Source organism: Amphibalanus amphitrite, unplaced genomic scaffold, assembly GCF_019059575.1.
Source record: "Amphibalanus amphitrite isolate SeventyFive unplaced genomic scaffold, NRLGWU_Aamphi_draft 001764F_arrow, whole genome shotgun sequence".
NCBI classification, from domain to species: domain Eukaryota; kingdom Metazoa; phylum Arthropoda; class Thecostraca; order Balanomorpha; family Balanidae; genus Amphibalanus; species Amphibalanus amphitrite.
Window position 1 is genome coordinate 53,093 of NW_024883257.1, and position 17,703 is coordinate 70,795.

General features: G+C 47.1%; 1 protein-coding gene across 12 annotated transcripts in view; it reads right to left on the reverse strand.

Moving 5' to 3' along the window:
* Nucleotides 1–6,220, reverse strand: part of LOC122375043 (neuronal acetylcholine receptor subunit alpha-7-like) — a 39,421-nt gene extending 33,201 nt beyond the window's left edge. For 8 of the 12 annotated variants that reach the window (XM_043354187.1, XM_043354197.1, XM_043354193.1 and 5 more), the window contains exon 1: nucleotides 6,082–6,196. In XM_043354187.1, the coding sequence (XP_043210122.1) occupies nucleotides 6,082–6,151 (70 nt within the window). In that variant the 5' untranslated portion in view covers nucleotides 6,152–6,196. Of the gene's footprint in view, nucleotides 1–6,081 lie in introns of all 12 variants that reach the window. The other 4 variants (XM_043354192.1, XM_043354195.1, XM_043354194.1 and 1 more) reach the window with 3 other exon arrangements.
* Between the last annotated feature and the right edge of the window lie 11,483 nt (nucleotides 6,221–17,703).

The following is a 17,703-nucleotide window of genomic DNA, read 5'->3' on the forward strand; positions in this document are numbered from 1 at the left end:
TTTTAACGACGATATTTCTGCTCTAAGCGATTCGGCCATTCGGCCGATATAAACGCTTGCGCGAGAAAATCGCCGCTGTAACGACCGAATGATCCGGCCGAATGGATAGTGTGCGGTGGCCTTTATTGAACTCGTCACCTTTTATCACGATATGGGTGGATTTTTCGCTGCCTCCGTGTCAGTGAGTATCGGCACTTCATCCTCCCGACGCGCCGTGTGGTGGCAGCGCCAAAAACGTCGCCCAGCCAACCGGAAAGCCAATGAATCGTATGCATACTGCCAAGTCTAGAAGAAAATAGCGACTTTACTGGGAAGAGAGAAGACGATAATAAATATCTATTGTAACTGAACACCGCGAACTCGTAACAGCTTCGGCGCTGGACATATTTGATAGTTTTTCAGTCTGTGTTGTGGACTGGAGAATAATGAATTTTCTACATGAATGTTAATTGTAAAATTAAGCCAGGACACCCAATTACGTTTAATGTAATGCTCAAAGCACTATGTAGTTGATGGTAGATATATGGTCCAACGCTTGGTAGTTTGTCCAATGCCATCCTCCGTTTTCCGTCGTTTGGTCATGCCTGCATGGCATCGCATGCGCTAAATCTGTGTTTTAATATTTGAGGAAAAGGAAAATAAAATGATATGAAAATGTATCAGTAATACATATATAACCATAATATAAACGTTATTCGATTTCGAAGCACATCATCACAATGCGAATCGCCAGCAAACTAGTCTATTGCAAAAGGAAATCAATTATTTCCAGCTTACCTACATCACTTTGGGACTGTTGTGTGGTTGTATAGATAGCCTTTCTCGGGTGATTTCTCGACACCATTTGTTTGCTTCCGGTGCCGTGGCTCAAGTGTGCTCTCTAAATCAGGCTATGGGTTGATCTGGCGCGGACGACAGCGCGGCGCCATCCAGTCCAAGGTCAAGTGGGAGCTCCATTCTCTTGAGTCAGTGGTAAATCAATCCCACTTGGATGTAGTACAGGGCTGTCAAACGGCCGGCGACATGCCAATTTACACAGCCTTGACCGAAATATTCCAAAGGTCTCTAGGTCAGTATGTCTGTTGGTAAGTGGCTCAATCATCTTATTGATTTTCTGCAATTCAGTAGAAGCATGGCGGCATCCAGTGCGAGTATAGCTATTACAGCGAATTTAATGAATATAAACGAGGCTATCTTGAAACAGTTTTTTTGTGAATGCATCTTAGAAAGGTATAGTTTTAACCCTCGCCGGCACAGGCCATTTTGAGTCCTTCGTCGGCACAAGGGGGGGGGGGCTGGTACGACCCCCCCCCCCCTCGCGTTTGGCCCCTGATCGAGCTAGAGCTTCGCGGAAAAAACGAGCGTGTTGCCCGTCACGAAAGGAAGCCGATGATACCCTATTTTAAGGTCCTAGGTCATCGGGTGACCTTCCAGGTCAGGTCAATGACCCAAAAATCGGGAAAATCGGGACCTGTTAGAAAGTCGTAAAGTGTGGCTGCTATGTGGTTTACCGGGGTGCTGATCACGAATATCGTGTTAGTTTTGATCATAGATGATGTCTTTAAGCATTTAGACCAGGTCGGGTCAGGTCAGGTCAGGTCAACCGGTAGGGGCTGTGACGGGTATTCGTAATACGTGTCAACCACCTCGGACAGCTTCGTAACATGTTACGAAGGCACCAAAACCACTTCGTAAATGTTCAAATGGTTGCTAAATTTGAATTCAGCTCCAAAAACTAGCCTAGAAACATGTAAAACTCGAAAAAGTGAACCGAGGTCACCCGAGGTCACCAAAGGTCAATGACCTGACCTGACCTTCAGGTGACCTTGACACCCACCCTAATGCATGGGAGCAACATCAAATCACATGTTTGAACGTTTGAAACCACGAAAAGCTTGCAAACGCGCGGCTAATGCGAGCCGACATGCGCCGAACCGCGATTTCGGCCAAACATGGTCACAGAAAAGAGGTCACAGGTCAAAGGTCATTGGGGTCAGGGTCATGAAATTTTCAGGGTAGGTGTAAAATTGATCAATGCGAGGGTACTGAAAGTTTCGTCGCGATCGTCCGCTTGTTACGCGAGTTATTCGCGAAAAACCTTAGGGGGGTTGCATCACCCCCCCCTGTGCCGGCGAGGGTTAAGGATTATATGCCATACGCAGGAATCCTATGCAATTAGGAAAAAACAAATCGAAAAAGGGTGAAATGATATGTGCATTTAATGCTCAAAGCAACAAATTAGTGTCTGTCACTTTTGCCGATGTCTGGTACGCATTAGTATATTATTTGATGACAATATTTGATAGATGGCATGACATTGAGCAATCATGGACAATGGACACCGACGAGTGGGAATGGTTAGAAGTTGTGTTGTCCTGATATAGCTCGTATGGCGACAAAACGGTAATCTTACGCCACCACTTCCCTGCGACCGAAACCAAGAAAGAGAACTGCTATGACTTGCAGTAAATGTCCTGAATAGCGTAATATAATCTTCATGGACGCTTCGACCTCGGAAGTAGCTCATGAATATCAAGCGACTGACGCTCATCCGGTAAACATCAACGCTAACTCCATTTTATGTGATCCCAAGTAAAAAATAAATATCCGATTGCAAAGGTTTTACGGGCCACTACCACGGAAATGACTACTACTCTACGTATTCCAAGCATACTACCGACTCATCTCATTGCTATTTTGCTTTAGTTATCTGTACTTTTGTAGGATATCAGGAGTTTTTGCTCTTGCATCTATAATTACTTCTCTATCATACCCATCAACTGTCAAACGTCAATGAATTAACTGTCAAAAATAATTTGAATGTTTACAACGAAAATAATAAGGGTTTAAAAATACTTAATGAACGCAAAGAAAATGGCAATTGAACCAAATACAAATAACTGCGCGATACTCGTTTCATAAGCTTCGTGAAATCATCTTAATTCGTGCTCTGAATGATAAAAGTTGACACAGGCACTATCTTGGGAAAAGACTATCCGCTCATTTCATGTTATGTAGGCTACTTTTTTATAAGCTGTCTGCAAAAGTCACTCCCCTTTCCAGCAATGGTATTGCTATTGTCTCACATAACATGAATGCCATTAAGCGAAATACGAGAGCCTAGCTGGCATGCAGATTGCGTCTCAGTATCGCTAGAGGAGAATCCCTCTGGTCCCGTGTGCCAGAGAGACCCGAGATAACCTGATCTGGCGCGCTGGCATCAGGAATCTCATCAACCGGCCCAGCGCCGCGGCTAAGTCAACAACAGTGGCATTCAAGCGCCGAACTTCGGACCAATCACCATAAAAGGCAGTCGTTTGAATACATCCCTAGCAAAATTGTTTAAATCAAGCACGCTCCAGCGGTCTGATGTATCAGCCCCTCCCCGACCAGCTGGCTGGCAGCCACTGCGAGTCTGTTGTCAGGCTGGACGGTGGACAGAGCCGACTCCCGATCCAATGTCCGGTCGGCCCGAGCTGCTGACGGCTGACGGCCGGTCAACACAGCAACCATCCGCACTACCGTCAGTCGCCTGTCCCACCGAGCGACCCGTCAGCAAACCCTTCCGAGCAAGCGACCCGTCAATAACCCCGCTCTGGGTGAGCCGTAAACAAACCGGCATCGCCCGATTTAATTAAAGCCGTAAGCCACCCGGCCATTTCGTGCTCTCTGATTTGATGACGGCCGGAGAATGAAAAGGAAGGCGAATAGGAGAGGAAAATGGCGCCGAGAAGGGTAAAGGAAGGAAGTGGATGATGAAAGGAAGAAGATAAGGGAAGTAAGCGAGCCTACAACTGGTACGCCATTGGAACACTCTTGATGTTGATCCGTTGATGCAGACATGAATTCAATAAGAGGGAAAAAGGAGAAGAAAGGCAGAAATGAGGAAAAAGAAAAGCAGAATAAAGAGGGATGAGAGGATGAGAAGAAAGATGACGAAAGGGAGAAGAGTGGAGTAGGAGGAAAGTGAGGAAGGGCTGAGGAGAGCGAGGTCGAGGAAGGGCTGAGGAGCAGATTAAGATGCAGAAGACGACGAGGAGTTGTTGTCACTGTGACTGCCCCGGGTCGGTCTCCGCGGCCCGCCGAGCCGCGTATGTAGCCGTGTCGGCCGCTGATGGAGCGCTCCTCGTGCTAACACGGTTAGTAGGGGAGCTGATCCCGTCAGATAGAGATGCCGCCGGCGGTGGCGACACATTGAGGCCAGACGCCAGTTAGTGGGCCCTCTCCGGACCCGAGCTCATCAAGCATTTATGCAAAACCTACTCTAGCAAGCATCAATATAATGAATAACAATGCAATATTGCTGGTATAGGCATATGAAATCGCGTGCCTTCATCCTTCTATTTATTCATTAAGTTCAGGTGTCTTGCTGTTGTTATAATAATTTTCATTCGATACAGATGCCACTGGAACAATCATTAATATCTCGACTACTCTTAGAAATCCGGTGAGTGGGAACAAATAGAAAACAAAAGCTGTCTGTGCGTTCGTTCAAACAAACAGCCCGTATTCAGTACAAAATATTTAAGTGGTCTCTCTACTTCAGGGCACCAGATGCGGTATTTCTCGTAAACGAGCAACCGGGCACATCACTTCTGAAGAGCCACCCATTCCATTTCTGAATAAAGGACCGGTGGGTATGACTTTCCAGCACCCGATCCCGCCACATCTCCTCTCCGACAATCAAGCGGTTTCTGACAGGCGCTGAAATTGTCCCATGTCACCGTCTGAGAGAGCCGCTCGGTGGCTGTTCGGGGCGGTACGCCGTCTCGGTCCTGGGCGACTCTCTTTAGTGGCTGATGGAACAGGGCCGGTTACAGCCGCGTCGCCGGCGGCGCTGCGAACCGATCCCGCTGGCCGATACCGGAGACGGACGGCCGCCGGAGCGGTGTCATTTGCCGGGATGGCCGACATGGTGTCGGCCGGGCCGCCGAAGGTCGCCCGCAGACTGACTGGGCCAGCGGGCCGCCAGCAACCGGAACTCGGCTGCAGTTGCACACGTGAAATGGGCCGCAGACCAGTGTCGGTCTGCTCATCTGTGTTCACGCATAGATGGTGGCCAGTTCTCAGGTAGGTATGCTGCTAAGACATAGCGCAAGGAAATTATTGAAATAATTGAGTAAACATTATATTGACCAAATAAATCGCTCAAAACAAAATTTTGTTACTCGCTCAAAACATACTACGGCAAATATTCGACCTAACAGAATGTCCTACCAACTATTATTGTCGCTCATAGTTCATTAGTTTCACGGTTTCAATGAATGGATCTCTTTGATGAACGTTTCCGAAACATGCAGCTGGTTCATTCGGGCACTTATATTTATCCTACATGCTGATGTAAATGCTATCATTTTGTCCGTTCAACCCATAAACACTCAACACTTTTCATAAATTGGTATCAGATTGCAGTTTTCCTTGAACTGTCTTCGATTGCTCAGGTGAGCTAGCTCGAAACATCCGACATTACTCTGCTCTTCGTCGGTTTCTCTCTTCAGAATGATCATTCCTCTCGGCTCTCACTCCCCGATCTGTGTCACAAACTTCATATGGTCTTCCCCGAAATCACGCGCATTGACAGGTGCCCCAAAAGGGAGCTATTAAAAGCAGATCTCTCTCAGCTGGGTTGAGCACGAATCTCGGAAATCGTGGTGCGTTCCTAGAATCGGGCTGAGTGCAGATGGGTTTCCGTCGCCCCGTGACAGCGTTTGATGCCGGTAGGGGTTTCCCAGCCGCCAATGGGCAGTCATCTATCACTGTCAGCCGACCCTCTTTGTTCGACGGCCGCCGGAGAAAAGCTGTTCTCTGCGCTAAAATAACGCCTCTCATCGGCCAAAAACGTTTGCTACCTCCCACGAAAAACGAAGTGACACCACCCAAAGCCATACCGAGATTGGGGACAGTTCCGGTATCGCGCCGCGCTCCAATTTCTGTGAGACCCAGTGACCAAAAAATGAATCGAGGTCAGTGGGTGACGCGGGACGGTGGCCGTGCGTACTCCACACAGGCGTGCTCTGCTTCCTGAAGTGCAGCCGAACCGCCCCTGCCGGAGCCCACGGCCAGTCGCTGCAGTCTGCTCACCTTTTGGAAGACAGAGGAGGACGCAGCAGAAGAGGGCGCCGAGATGGGATGTGGCCGGCGTCTCAGACATGGTGTGCACTAGCTGCTCGCCATGCTGGCTGGCGGAGGCGGCCCGGCCGACTGCCGCTGCACGTCCGATCGATGTGCGAGAGCGGCGGAGGGGGCGCAGGCGCCGCGCGGCCAGCCTCCGGCCGCCGCCGACCGCCGGCGCCGCTAACTCGGCCCAAATATGACGGCTGCAGGCCGTATTTCGCCGGCCATTCGCGGCCGATGGGACGGCGCCGGCCGCCGCCACCGACCCGGACAGAGGTGCAGCTGCAGACGGCTCGAGCTCTGCCAGGCCGACCGTGAGCCGACCGCACCGGTCCGCTGCACGGGCCGCCGCCGCCGGCCTCCGAAACGGCAATAAAAACGGCCAACAAATAGCGCCGCAGCTGATCGCCAAACGCAGTTATCGGGATGGCAGTCACAACATAGCCACAGCATTGATCGCTGAATATCAAAAGCCTAAGAGCTGATAAATCTGGTTACTGAAAAGGCCCATCAAGTGATCAGCAGAATAAAAAGTAAAATGGCCCGGAGGCTTACAAAAGGACTGGGCGACAGGTGACATAAGAAACTACAAGACAAGTGGATCAGCAGCGGGAAGGGTTTTAATGGAAAATGGTTAACAACGGTAAATCGTGAAATCTGATAACTTTTATCTCAGTAACTTCTCATCACTTCAATAACTTCTCGTGTAAGTAACCCGTAAGCCATGCGTCTAACAGTGTCGAGTTTTCAGCTGGAGGCTACATCATACACATAATATACAGAACTGATCATTTGAAAACTGCTTCAAACTGCGCTGAGCCTGGTTTGATAGCAATACTGGCTCAACGACACAGGAGATGAGAAAATGGCGGACAAAGACACCGACAAAGACAGCACGGGTGGAGATAAAAGTCAGTGACGCGTCTGGGTAAAAAGGTCAGATGAAAGTCACCTCTGCAGCAGCGGTGACACCCATCCATCCGGCTGCAGGAATGCTGTCGTCGGAACTGTAGAGCCGTGGTGGATCCATGTAGCTGCCGACAGAGCAGTTAAAGGTAGTGTGCCACCTTTGAAAAATTTCCCATTTTATTTTTCCTAGGATAAGAAGCTTCTGTTTTTACCTAATATCGCAAAAAAAATCAAAACTGGGCCTGGAATAGTGCCTTTTTCGCCAAAAAGTTTTTCGGTTTTTAGATATGTATAACAACTGTAGTGGGCTCACCTGCAAACAGGCGTCGGGCAACAATCGCGAATGCGGCGCACTTGTGACAATAAGCAAAGGTCATTATAGTGTTACGACCATACGACGTACGGGAATGAGTTATCAGCTGTCTAATCGTAGACAACACAATGTCGAGCCTTAAACTGTAAGCCCGTATTGGTATTGTTTCTTTTATTTGGCTGTCGAACATTATTTATGGTTTGAAATATGATTTTATGTAAAATAATTGATATGAAAAAGCCGTCTTATAAGTTATGACCCCATTTCACCACACGCAAGTGGCAGAAATGACAATGATCAGCTGACGCATTTTTCTTGGCCGAAGTCAGAGCGCGCGGCCCGACGCACCACGCGTATTTGGAAATTCCGACCTCGACGAGCATCAGAAGCCACCTAACAGGCGTGTTCGAAACCGCAGGAGATGATGATGAACGGGTTTATCGAAACTTGATTGGATGAGCATATCGGTAATAGCGATTTCAGTGTGTGCATTTATTGTTCATAGTGGTGTGAAATGTGGTTGGGGTACGACCGACAACCCGTCGGGGCGAATTTCGCACTGGGGTACTCAAAATTTGAAGAATTTAAGACGTTTCCATGAGTTTTGAAGGTATGGATAAGTTCTAAAAATCCGGTTCTCCTTATCTGGGCCATTAACTCCATACGGTCCAAGAAAGCTGGCACACTACCTTTAATGCGCTGCCGCGAGAACAAGTGTAAAAATACTTCGAGTGAGGTGAGTTTTAGAATTTATTTTTGTCTGAAGAGTGTAGGCGAATAAAAATCAGATTAATGTAGGCTTTTGTTTAAAGCATTCAAACGAGACAAAGTATTCACGCTATAATCCTCAGCTTAGATAACAACTCGTGCACATATCTAAAAGCGGATAACTCTAAGCCCCGTTGCAAAAAAAAAAACGGGGATCGCATCATCACCAAATAAGAAGGGGCTGCGGCTTATGTTTGCCGAGACAACATAACATTTTTCTTTATAGGTTTCATATTACATATGCGCTTAAAAGATGCTTCAATAGGCTTAGATTAACTGAAATGTTTAAATGAAATTAAATAATCGTAGCCTCTTAATTACGTGCATTCTTCAAACATGATGCTCACAAAACGAGACAGTGTTTTCAGGCCATATTACTGCGGACCTGTAAACCAAAATCTGTTTCATATAGGTATACGTAGCTTTTTATGGCCAGCCGACGAGCAGTTCGCACGGGCAAAAGTCAGGATATCTTAGCAATCTACAGTGGCAGGGCGAGCGGTAGGGCGCGCAGCTGGATTTCTGGAGCTGCTTTACGACAGTGTTCGCCACGGGCCCCAAAATCCCCAGCCCAGCCCGGCCCGGGCCCATGGGTTCAGAGCCCGGCCCAGCCCGTAGCCCGCTCTTGGCAAATATTCCAAGCCCAGCCCGGCCCGGCCCGTCAAAAATAGCAATCTAGTTATTGTCTTAGTCTATTGCTATAATAAGCATGATTGATTACACTATTTTGAGAACAATTCAAACTGCATGAATATTAACATGGCAATCATGACTCACTTCTTTTCAATGAATAAAATCATTTCAAGCACCTATGGCACAAATTTTAACAGTAACAGCAAGCACCTCAGTCAATTAGGTCATGATTACACACCTATAAAAAGTTTACATGATTATATTAACTACATTCTATGAGTAAAGTTATCTTGCAAGCTGATGTGTGTGAACATTATCATTCATAATTGGTGACTCTAATGCATACTTGAAGGAAGTATTTGCAACATACTCTATGCTTCCCAGCACTTACCAGCAGAAAAAAAGCTTGACTTATGGGAATTGATGAATTTGTCTGGGATTGACCTTGCTGTTAAATTCACTCCATAGATGCTGCAATATCAAAAGCCTGAGAAAGCATACAAAATAGGTGACACTCACTTTAGCACTGTCTTCCAAAAAAAAGAGAAAATCCATCCATTTATCAGCAAAACTGATTTAATCTATTTTCAATTCATGCCCACGTGTCAACCGAATCTCTGTGGACAACTATCTGCTACTTTCCTTTTGCTATTTTATGTTAGGCTCTTTTCAAGATATGGATATCGCTAGCAGCGTAAGCAGAAAACATGGTAAGCTTGAAATGTCATTGGGTACTTTTGCGACTTTTACGCATCATCATCATCAATCGAAAATGAGCGAACACTTCTTGATTGTCGCAGCTACGGCAGGTAGCGATCCTGACCAACTGTATAATAAAACATATATGATCAAGTTTTTGTTTTGTTTTTCGTTCGATTTTTCAGACTTCGTGATTTAGGTTTTATTTTTATTTGTTTTATTTTGTTTTTCACCTTGATTCTTACTTAAAAAACGTATTTATTTGATATACTGTTGTGTATACTACCTAGATGCCGCCACATAAACATAGCGCCGCCGCCATGATTGCAAGGTCCTAGGGCCTTGGATTGCAAGTTTTGTTGAGAAGGCGGTGGTTTGTTGTGATTTATTTTGACAAATTTATAAACATTTAAAGAAGCTTTCATCGCGAAATACTCTGTAGAGTTCCTCGTTACGTACAGTGTGTTTTGTGAGTATCCTTTTAAGGTTCTGTTCGTTAAAAAGCCGTCGGTGAAGGAAAAAAGACTGTGTTGGAATTGTCTCACTATCGCCATATATGTGTTAAACTTAATGTAGCCCTGTAGCCCATCATTGTTGAGTGGCTTCTTAGTTTTTGGAGTTTTAGTGCTAAGTAAGTTATTCTGATGACTACATTTTAACTTTTATTAACAAACTAATGATGCTAGAGATTCTCTGATCTTTTTGGTTGCGGAATTTGTATGAAAACCCTCCTATGTGTGACATGATGTGATATTGGATAATTCTCAAGATTCCCAAAATTCAATATCAAGTAGGTTTTCTTTCACATTGCTTAAATTTGGTTTAGTTTTTGTATTTTCCCAGTGGGTTTTGTTTGCATCAGTTTCCAAATTTTCTTAAATTGACATTAGTCGCAAAACCCATAGTGCACAAAGCTCTTGGCCCGGCCCGTCCATAGCCCGTTAACTAATGATATTTGGGGGCCCGGCCCAGCCCGTAGCCCAGCCCGGCCCATGGCCCGTTGGGCTGGCCCGGCCCGTGGCGAACACTGCTTTACGAGAGTCAGCATGACAAATTGTCCCATTTAGAGCGATTCGCATTCATCCGGCGTTCGATATTAGTCCGATATGCATCTGCCGCTGCGCGAAAAACACGAGGCCGAGTTTTTATCTGATATTTCCGGCGAATTGAAAACAAACAGTCCGGGCCGATGTGCATATTTCCGCTCGGCTGCGTGCGCTGAAACGCTGACTGCTGGCAGAGCTATCGCGGCGGCTGCCGTCCGATACCTCGGCAGAGCGTCTTGTAGACTCTGTAAGCTCGACGGCCGGCTCAGCGGCGGGTCAGCATAGACTCGTGGTGCAGTGAAGGATCAGACAGAGATAAAAGGAGGTCTATAGTATGCTCTGCGTTTCAGTTGGTGTAAGAAACTAATGCTGCGCAGCGCAGAGAGTAGCGCTGGACACTCGGACGGCAGGCATTGTCACATAGAATGTGAAGACACGCTATAGCCTTCTGTCCCGGGCCCAGTAATCAAATAACACTGGAGGTGATTTGTTCCCGATCCGAGTAGATTGGATGTCGCAGGTGCCGGCCGAGCCGACCAATGAGTCTCTTTCGGCGCTCCTATCGGCTTGTATATACAACGCCTCACACAAAGGCAGAAGGTGAGGAGCGAGCCAGACCGATCATTGGCACCAGGCTGTGTTTGCCGTGGTCTCCGGCGAAAGGAATTGATGCAAATGACCGGATATTGTGCGGTGAGTCGATGGGCCGCCTGTATCGAAGGTCGCAGGCATGTCGAGCACGGGTCAGGTCTCCAGTCGCCATAGAAGGACACAAAAGGTAATCTCGCACAGCACATTGGCGTCTCGCTGTGATGGCTACGTAGAGGGGGAGAGAAAGAGAAAGAGAGAGAGAGAGAGAGAGAGAGAGAGAGAGAGAGAGAGAGAGAGAGAGAGAGAGAGAGAGAGAGAGAGAGAGAGAGAGAGAGAGAGAGAGAGAGAGAGAGAGAGAGAGAGAGAGTGGAGGGGGATAGGGAGAGCTATATCATCCAATGGAACGCCCATAACGTTGTTCATTTTTAGATAAGATCTATGTAAATCTTACTTTAAAATTGAGGCATTTGAAATGTTGACAAACGCATTGCATCGGTTCTCGCTTAACCTTTAATCAGCAACCTTTAATCAGCAGACGTTAAAACACTAGAGATAGACAATTACCTAATGCAAACATATTCTGCAATTTGTTTCCTCTCTTTCCCATTCAGATGGACAGTTTTGGGATCTTTGTGACCCACCATATTCATAAGTCCAAGCGAGCCACAAACTCAAGCGTGCTGGACCTTCCTGAAAGAGTTGAAAGAACAGATGACAGTTGATATCCGCTTTTTCAGTTTCCTTTGTTATGTGTTTTGATACAGACTCTAGACGAAAACGTCTATGGTGAAGCAATTCAGGAGAATTGGGTATATCAACAGGCAGTGCTTTGATATTCAGATAGAAAAATGTATTCTGTGCAGCAGGATCAAGGATGCCCATAAAAATCGTTCGGCCCTTGCTTTTTAACCCTCGCACGACCAGGCCATTTCTCATAACACGAACGACCAGGGGGGGGGGTGTTACGACCCCCCCCTGGCGTTTCGAAACGGAAGGTCGTAGAGCTTAGCGGAAAAACCAACGGATTGCTCTCAACGAGATCTCGCGATTGGTGGTATATTTTTTGGTCCTAGGTCAACATTTGACCTACTTTTGACCGGTCAAAGGTCAAATTTTCGGAAAAAATAGACTTTTTTTCAACTTTCGGCGGCGATTCTCTATCGTTTGGTATGTATTTCGTTTCCCTAGCTCTAAAAATGGCGCGTTGGGAGCGCCGGAAGTCGGCAAGGTCACAGTCGGCGGCAGAAATTCGAAAAATCAAAATTTAAATTTTTGAAATCTGATTGTATTTTTGGATTTGGGAGGTGCACTTCGAAAAAACCTCAGGGGGGGTTGATACAACCCCCCCCCCCTAGGCGTTCTAGGGTTAAGTTTGCTGGAATTTAAACTAATTAAAAGTTACAAATTGTATCGTAGAGTATAAAAAATTAACTGATGTCATGGTGTCACTCAGCAGCATTTACCAAGTAGGTACTTATACTGGAAAAATAAGAAATAGGCACAACAAATAGAAGAGTATTGGCATTTCCCGTTACATATCACCTGACACCCCTGCTGCAAATTACAATCACGACTCATGCACACCCGGTGAGCGAGATCCATTCTGATGGGCTGTTATGAAACGTCTGCAATATAGTGGCGCGGTGTACGTGTACGGCGGCAATATCGGCGCGCGCGCCGCACCACCATCGACGCTCATCTATCAGCCGGGCAGGGCCGCTGTCGCGCGCCGCATTCGTCGCCGGTGCCGCTGGGAGCGTCGCATTCGTCTGCGCCACGACGCGCCGATCGCCGCCGCTGAGAAATGATGATGGTGGCGCGGTGGCCGCGCCGGAACTGCCGCCGAGCGGTGGTCAGCGCCGCGGGAGCAGCTGAGGGTGAGGGGTGGTGGGCCGCCGGCGCAGCTGAGGGTGAGGGGGTGGTGGGCCGCGGGTGCAGCTGAGGGTGAGGGGGTGGTGGGCCGCGGGAGCAGCTGAGGGTGAGGGGTGGTGGGCCGCGGGCGCAGCTGAGGGTGAGGGGGTGGTGGGCCGCGGGTGCAGCTGAGGATGTAGCATTGGGCCGAGACCCTCAAAAACCGCAGCTGGAGGGCACGGGTGAGCCCGGAGCTGTCTGACACCGCAGCTGAGGGTGAGGGGTGAGCCGAGACCGCAGCTGAGGGGTTGATGGGCCGCCTGAGACTGCAGACTGCGGCTGAGGGCACGGCGACGGTTGTTGGACCTGAGGAGCTGAAAGGGGTCGGTGTTTTTAAGAACGGGTGTAACCGATTTGCCCACATACCGACTGATGAGCACGGACCGGGACTTTCTGGTTTTGGGCTCTAAATCTGGCTGTTTGGTCCAGGGGTCATGACTCATGAGTGACAAGATGAAACGGAATTGGCGTAGGTCAAGGACTGGCTGGGGGAATCCTTTTGAACAGCGATGGATCTGGGATTGTATCTGACAAAAATTTCAGTGGGCTGGTGCGTCCTCCAGTCGTTATGTAACACCTTCAAAGCCTGTGAGCTGATTATTATTAGTTATGTATTTTCGCTCAAATAATTATCACAAATAAAACCAGCTCACTTTGTTAGAACAGTAATAAAACGGTATTAGATTATTTTATGCTGCCCCAAACCCTTACAAGTTACAATCTTGTAGCCCTGAGACAATTAGTTGAAAACTAAGGCATGGCAGTAAGCATGATGTCCGTGTATCATCTCGCAGTACTCGGGACTGACTGGTGCATCCGGTTTTGACTAGTAAAAAAAGCAGCACGGTTTGCTCAGTGAGTTGTTACTGGCGCTGTGGTTCACACTCGGTGCTCTGGGCCGCAGCGTGTCCCCCAATGGGTTCCTTGGACGCCCTATGTCACGGCGGCGCCCGCCCGGTTTCCTGCAGACCGTCCTCCGCTGCGGCAGCCGACAGCTGCAGACTTTACGGCCGCGGGCGTATATATCAGCGGGCGATCGGACGGGCCGAGAGCGGCCGACTTGGCCGGCCATTGAGGCGGCGGCCGACACAGCTGGGACCACCAAACGGCTGTCGGCCCGAGACTGAAGAGGGCCGCCTCTTCCCGACCGGTGAACGGAGAGCTGAGGTGGTCGGGGAGAGGCGAGCCACAGCCCGATCCCAGTGACTGGCGTATATGGCGAGTCAACACCCGACCCCAGTGACCGAAATAAACGAGCCACAGCCCGGTTCCACTGACCACGGAGTAGGGCGACCCGTGGCGCGACCCAGTAATCGGAGAGAGCCTTTTCCAGAGGCGCCAGAAGCTTAGCCATGACGCGGCATGCTATTCCCAGCCAGGGATAAGGCCCCTCCTGGTCACGTAAGTGGCTTAGAGACGTGATCACAAACCTCGGTATTGGACAGCTGAAACATATGTCTGCAAGTCCATTGGCTTGTTGCGCCTCAGCTGAAGCTCTTGGGAAGTCAATGATAAAAATGGTGGGGACTTATGCATGCTGTGCAAATAATGCAATGCTAGAAGGCATGGAACTCTTCATAACAATTAATATAAATATGCATGCGAAATGAATTTAAAAGTCTTCACTTCACCTTCACCCCCGGATATCGCCTTCACACCTTCACAAGACTTCACCCACGGATATCGCCTTATGAAATTTATTGGTGGGCCTTACATAAATGGCTAATTTAGGATACCAGAGCCATCGTTTCGATACACCGTAAGAGGGCTAATGTTAAAATGCCGAAATAATTTAGATGGCTTGGGCCCTAAATTTGTTTAAAAAAATGATAGTCATGCCGTCACCTGAAAACGGTTTCTATGCACTCTCCAGAAAGTAGTGTCATGCCATCAAATGCGTCAAGCGTAATACATGGATGGAACAAAGCAACGCGAGCGACGACTGGCGGGTAGCGCCGCGCACCACGCATGCGCGTCGTCGTGCCGTCAGCTGATAGTGCGTGAGCGAACGTAACCTTTAAAGGGAGATTATGACCTTTTTCCACAAAATCTGAGTTAGGACCATTTTCTGACAAAACACAACAAGTTATAATGTAAATTAAAACCATTTTGCTCAATTCGGTACCTTGCCGCAAATATCTCAACTTGAAGTCACGTTAGCGGGGAGCGCTGAAAATGACCGTTGAATAAGTACTTACATCACTTTTTGGTACTTGCATGTAATTTTGTAAAATGAGCGTATTCATTACATTTGATCTTCATCACATCTAGTTAGTTAATGGTCGTCTATAGTGCCTTCAAAAGATATTCATGGTTTGGGGGTGGTTTATGTCTAAATTTACGCAACTATTTTTCCTGTTCATCATCTGTCGCCATATGCTGCTATTTTAGTAGCAACGACTCAATTTTGAATCGGTCCCGCCGACTGCACAATAAAAGAAGATAGATACAACACTTTTGCGGCATCACTGAAAAACTTATGCAGTACTGTTATCAAAATTCTCATAACACCGTTCGACAAACCTGAAGTCTTTTTGAAATAAATATGCTTGTATTATTCGCTTCAGGCTCTGAGGCCAAAATAATGAATTTCGTAGTCGCAATCGCAAGATTTGGCTGCGTTTCTGGCGCATGCCGTTCATTTGTGGCGCAAAATAATGTTGGAAACAAAGAAGAGTAGGCACTATGTACCCCCGAATTAGAATCTAATTAATTCTAAACCGAATTAACTCTAATTCAAATTAGAATCCTTATAACCAAGCAACGACAAGGCGATAACATAAACAAAAACCCAAGCGTCGCTGTTTGAAACAAAAGCGCCATATACTGCGACTTTTTTTTTATAGAGAAGGACAACGCATTTCGGTGGGTGTTACAAGTACTGCAAGTACTGCTTCTTTTTTGCAAAAATAAAAACCTTTTTCACATACGAAAATGTGCTAGGAAATTTTCATATTTTATAGAAACTACAGTAGAAATAGTATAGATGTCGAGTAATTTTTATTTAAGAAAAAAGAAAGCTCATTTTCTCCCTTTAACAATCATTTATTCCGGTTTTATTAACCCGCGCCCGGCTGGGGGTCCTGGATTTCCACGCCCTGCTGGGGAGGGGGGTGTCTGAACACCCCCCTTGTAACTCGGCTCCTGGGCCACGTAGCGATACGCGGAAGGCGGCGTTCGAAAGAGCGTCAAGAATAATGACGAAATCACTTCGGTCAATTTTTTGGTCAGGTCAAAGGTCAGGTCACCAGTGGTCATTGAAGGCAAAATTTCGCCGATTTCCGGGTCGAATGTCGAAAATTTCCAAGAAGCCAACGCATAACTCGGGAACCAATAGAACTACAGCGCCGCGGAAAAGCGCATTCGATAGCCCTATTAACGCCCTTTCTGAGCAATTCTCTCAGATTTGACCTAACGTTAACGGTTTTGCCTGCAGGGGGCAAAACCTGCAAAAATAGCCGATTTTTTTGGAAACAGTTTTTCTGCAATAACTTTTAAGTTTTAACCCAAGCCCTGTACGAGCTTACTTTTACCGGCATCGTGTTCCTCTCGTCAAGACGCATCGAATGAACTATACTTTGACCTTGAAAGGTCAACTTGAAAATTTGACCTCAGGTCAAGGTCATGACCTGACCGGAAAGGGTCATTTTGCATATCAGTCGATCTGTATCGTCGAGCTGAACACATCTAAGGCGTTTTCATCGCTCTAGCATGCCTCTATCAAAAATTATTTGCGAAAAACTGTTAGATACCATTCGTGACCTAAGATGACCTCAGGGCATAAACAAGGGTCACGGACACCATTTTCATGTTCAGTGTGTCTAAACCACTTGTAATTTGGTGTTTGGGAGTGTTTATAATGTCTTTCGTCCAAAACAGGCGCATTTCAATTTTCTCCCATTGACTTATAATGGGGAGGTCGCAAAATTGACCTGACCTTAGGTCATCGATATCAAAATTCTGAGATATACATTTTGTACAATGTACATGCTATTGCTCTTAGCAATCGCTGAAAGTTTCAAAGCGATCGGTCACTCGGTGTAGCTATGACAGACATTGAAACTTTTTATGAGGTGAGGTGACCTCAAATGACCTGGTGACCTGACCTTGAATGACCTTGGTCTGAAATTTTCACAACATGTGTAGAATTGATGTATGATAAGGTGTACCAAAAACGGCCGCCCGCCGCTTTTGAGATATTCGCGAAAAACCACAAGGTGTTCAAACACCCCCCCCCCCCCCCAGCAGGGCGCGGGTTAAGCAGAAGAATGGAATGCCAATCGATTAAAATAAGATACCAATGGCTTGATGGTCAGCTCCACACTCAATTAGATGTTAATGTTTTGTAAAAAATTAAAATTAAGCTCACAGATTTACATGGAACTTACATTATGTTGCATGTATGATGTAATACGATTGTCTTTTCTACAGTTTCACAGCTGTCTATGTAAAGAAAGCTGAACTAAGAGCTGTATCAGTTTCGCAAGCATTGAATGTATGGTCGACCTTGCTCTACATGATACTGCTCTGCAGGGCTACTCATCGTAATTGGGTACGACAAAAAAGTGTTCCCCAATCCGTTATGACTGATGCGGTCCGAGCACAAGAGCACACACACTGCCGAGATGCTACCGTCGTCCGCGCCAGACCGCGCTGACCGGCAATGTCCCCCGCCGACGCCGCCTATTGAGGTTACTGATACAAACTCGGTCCGACGGG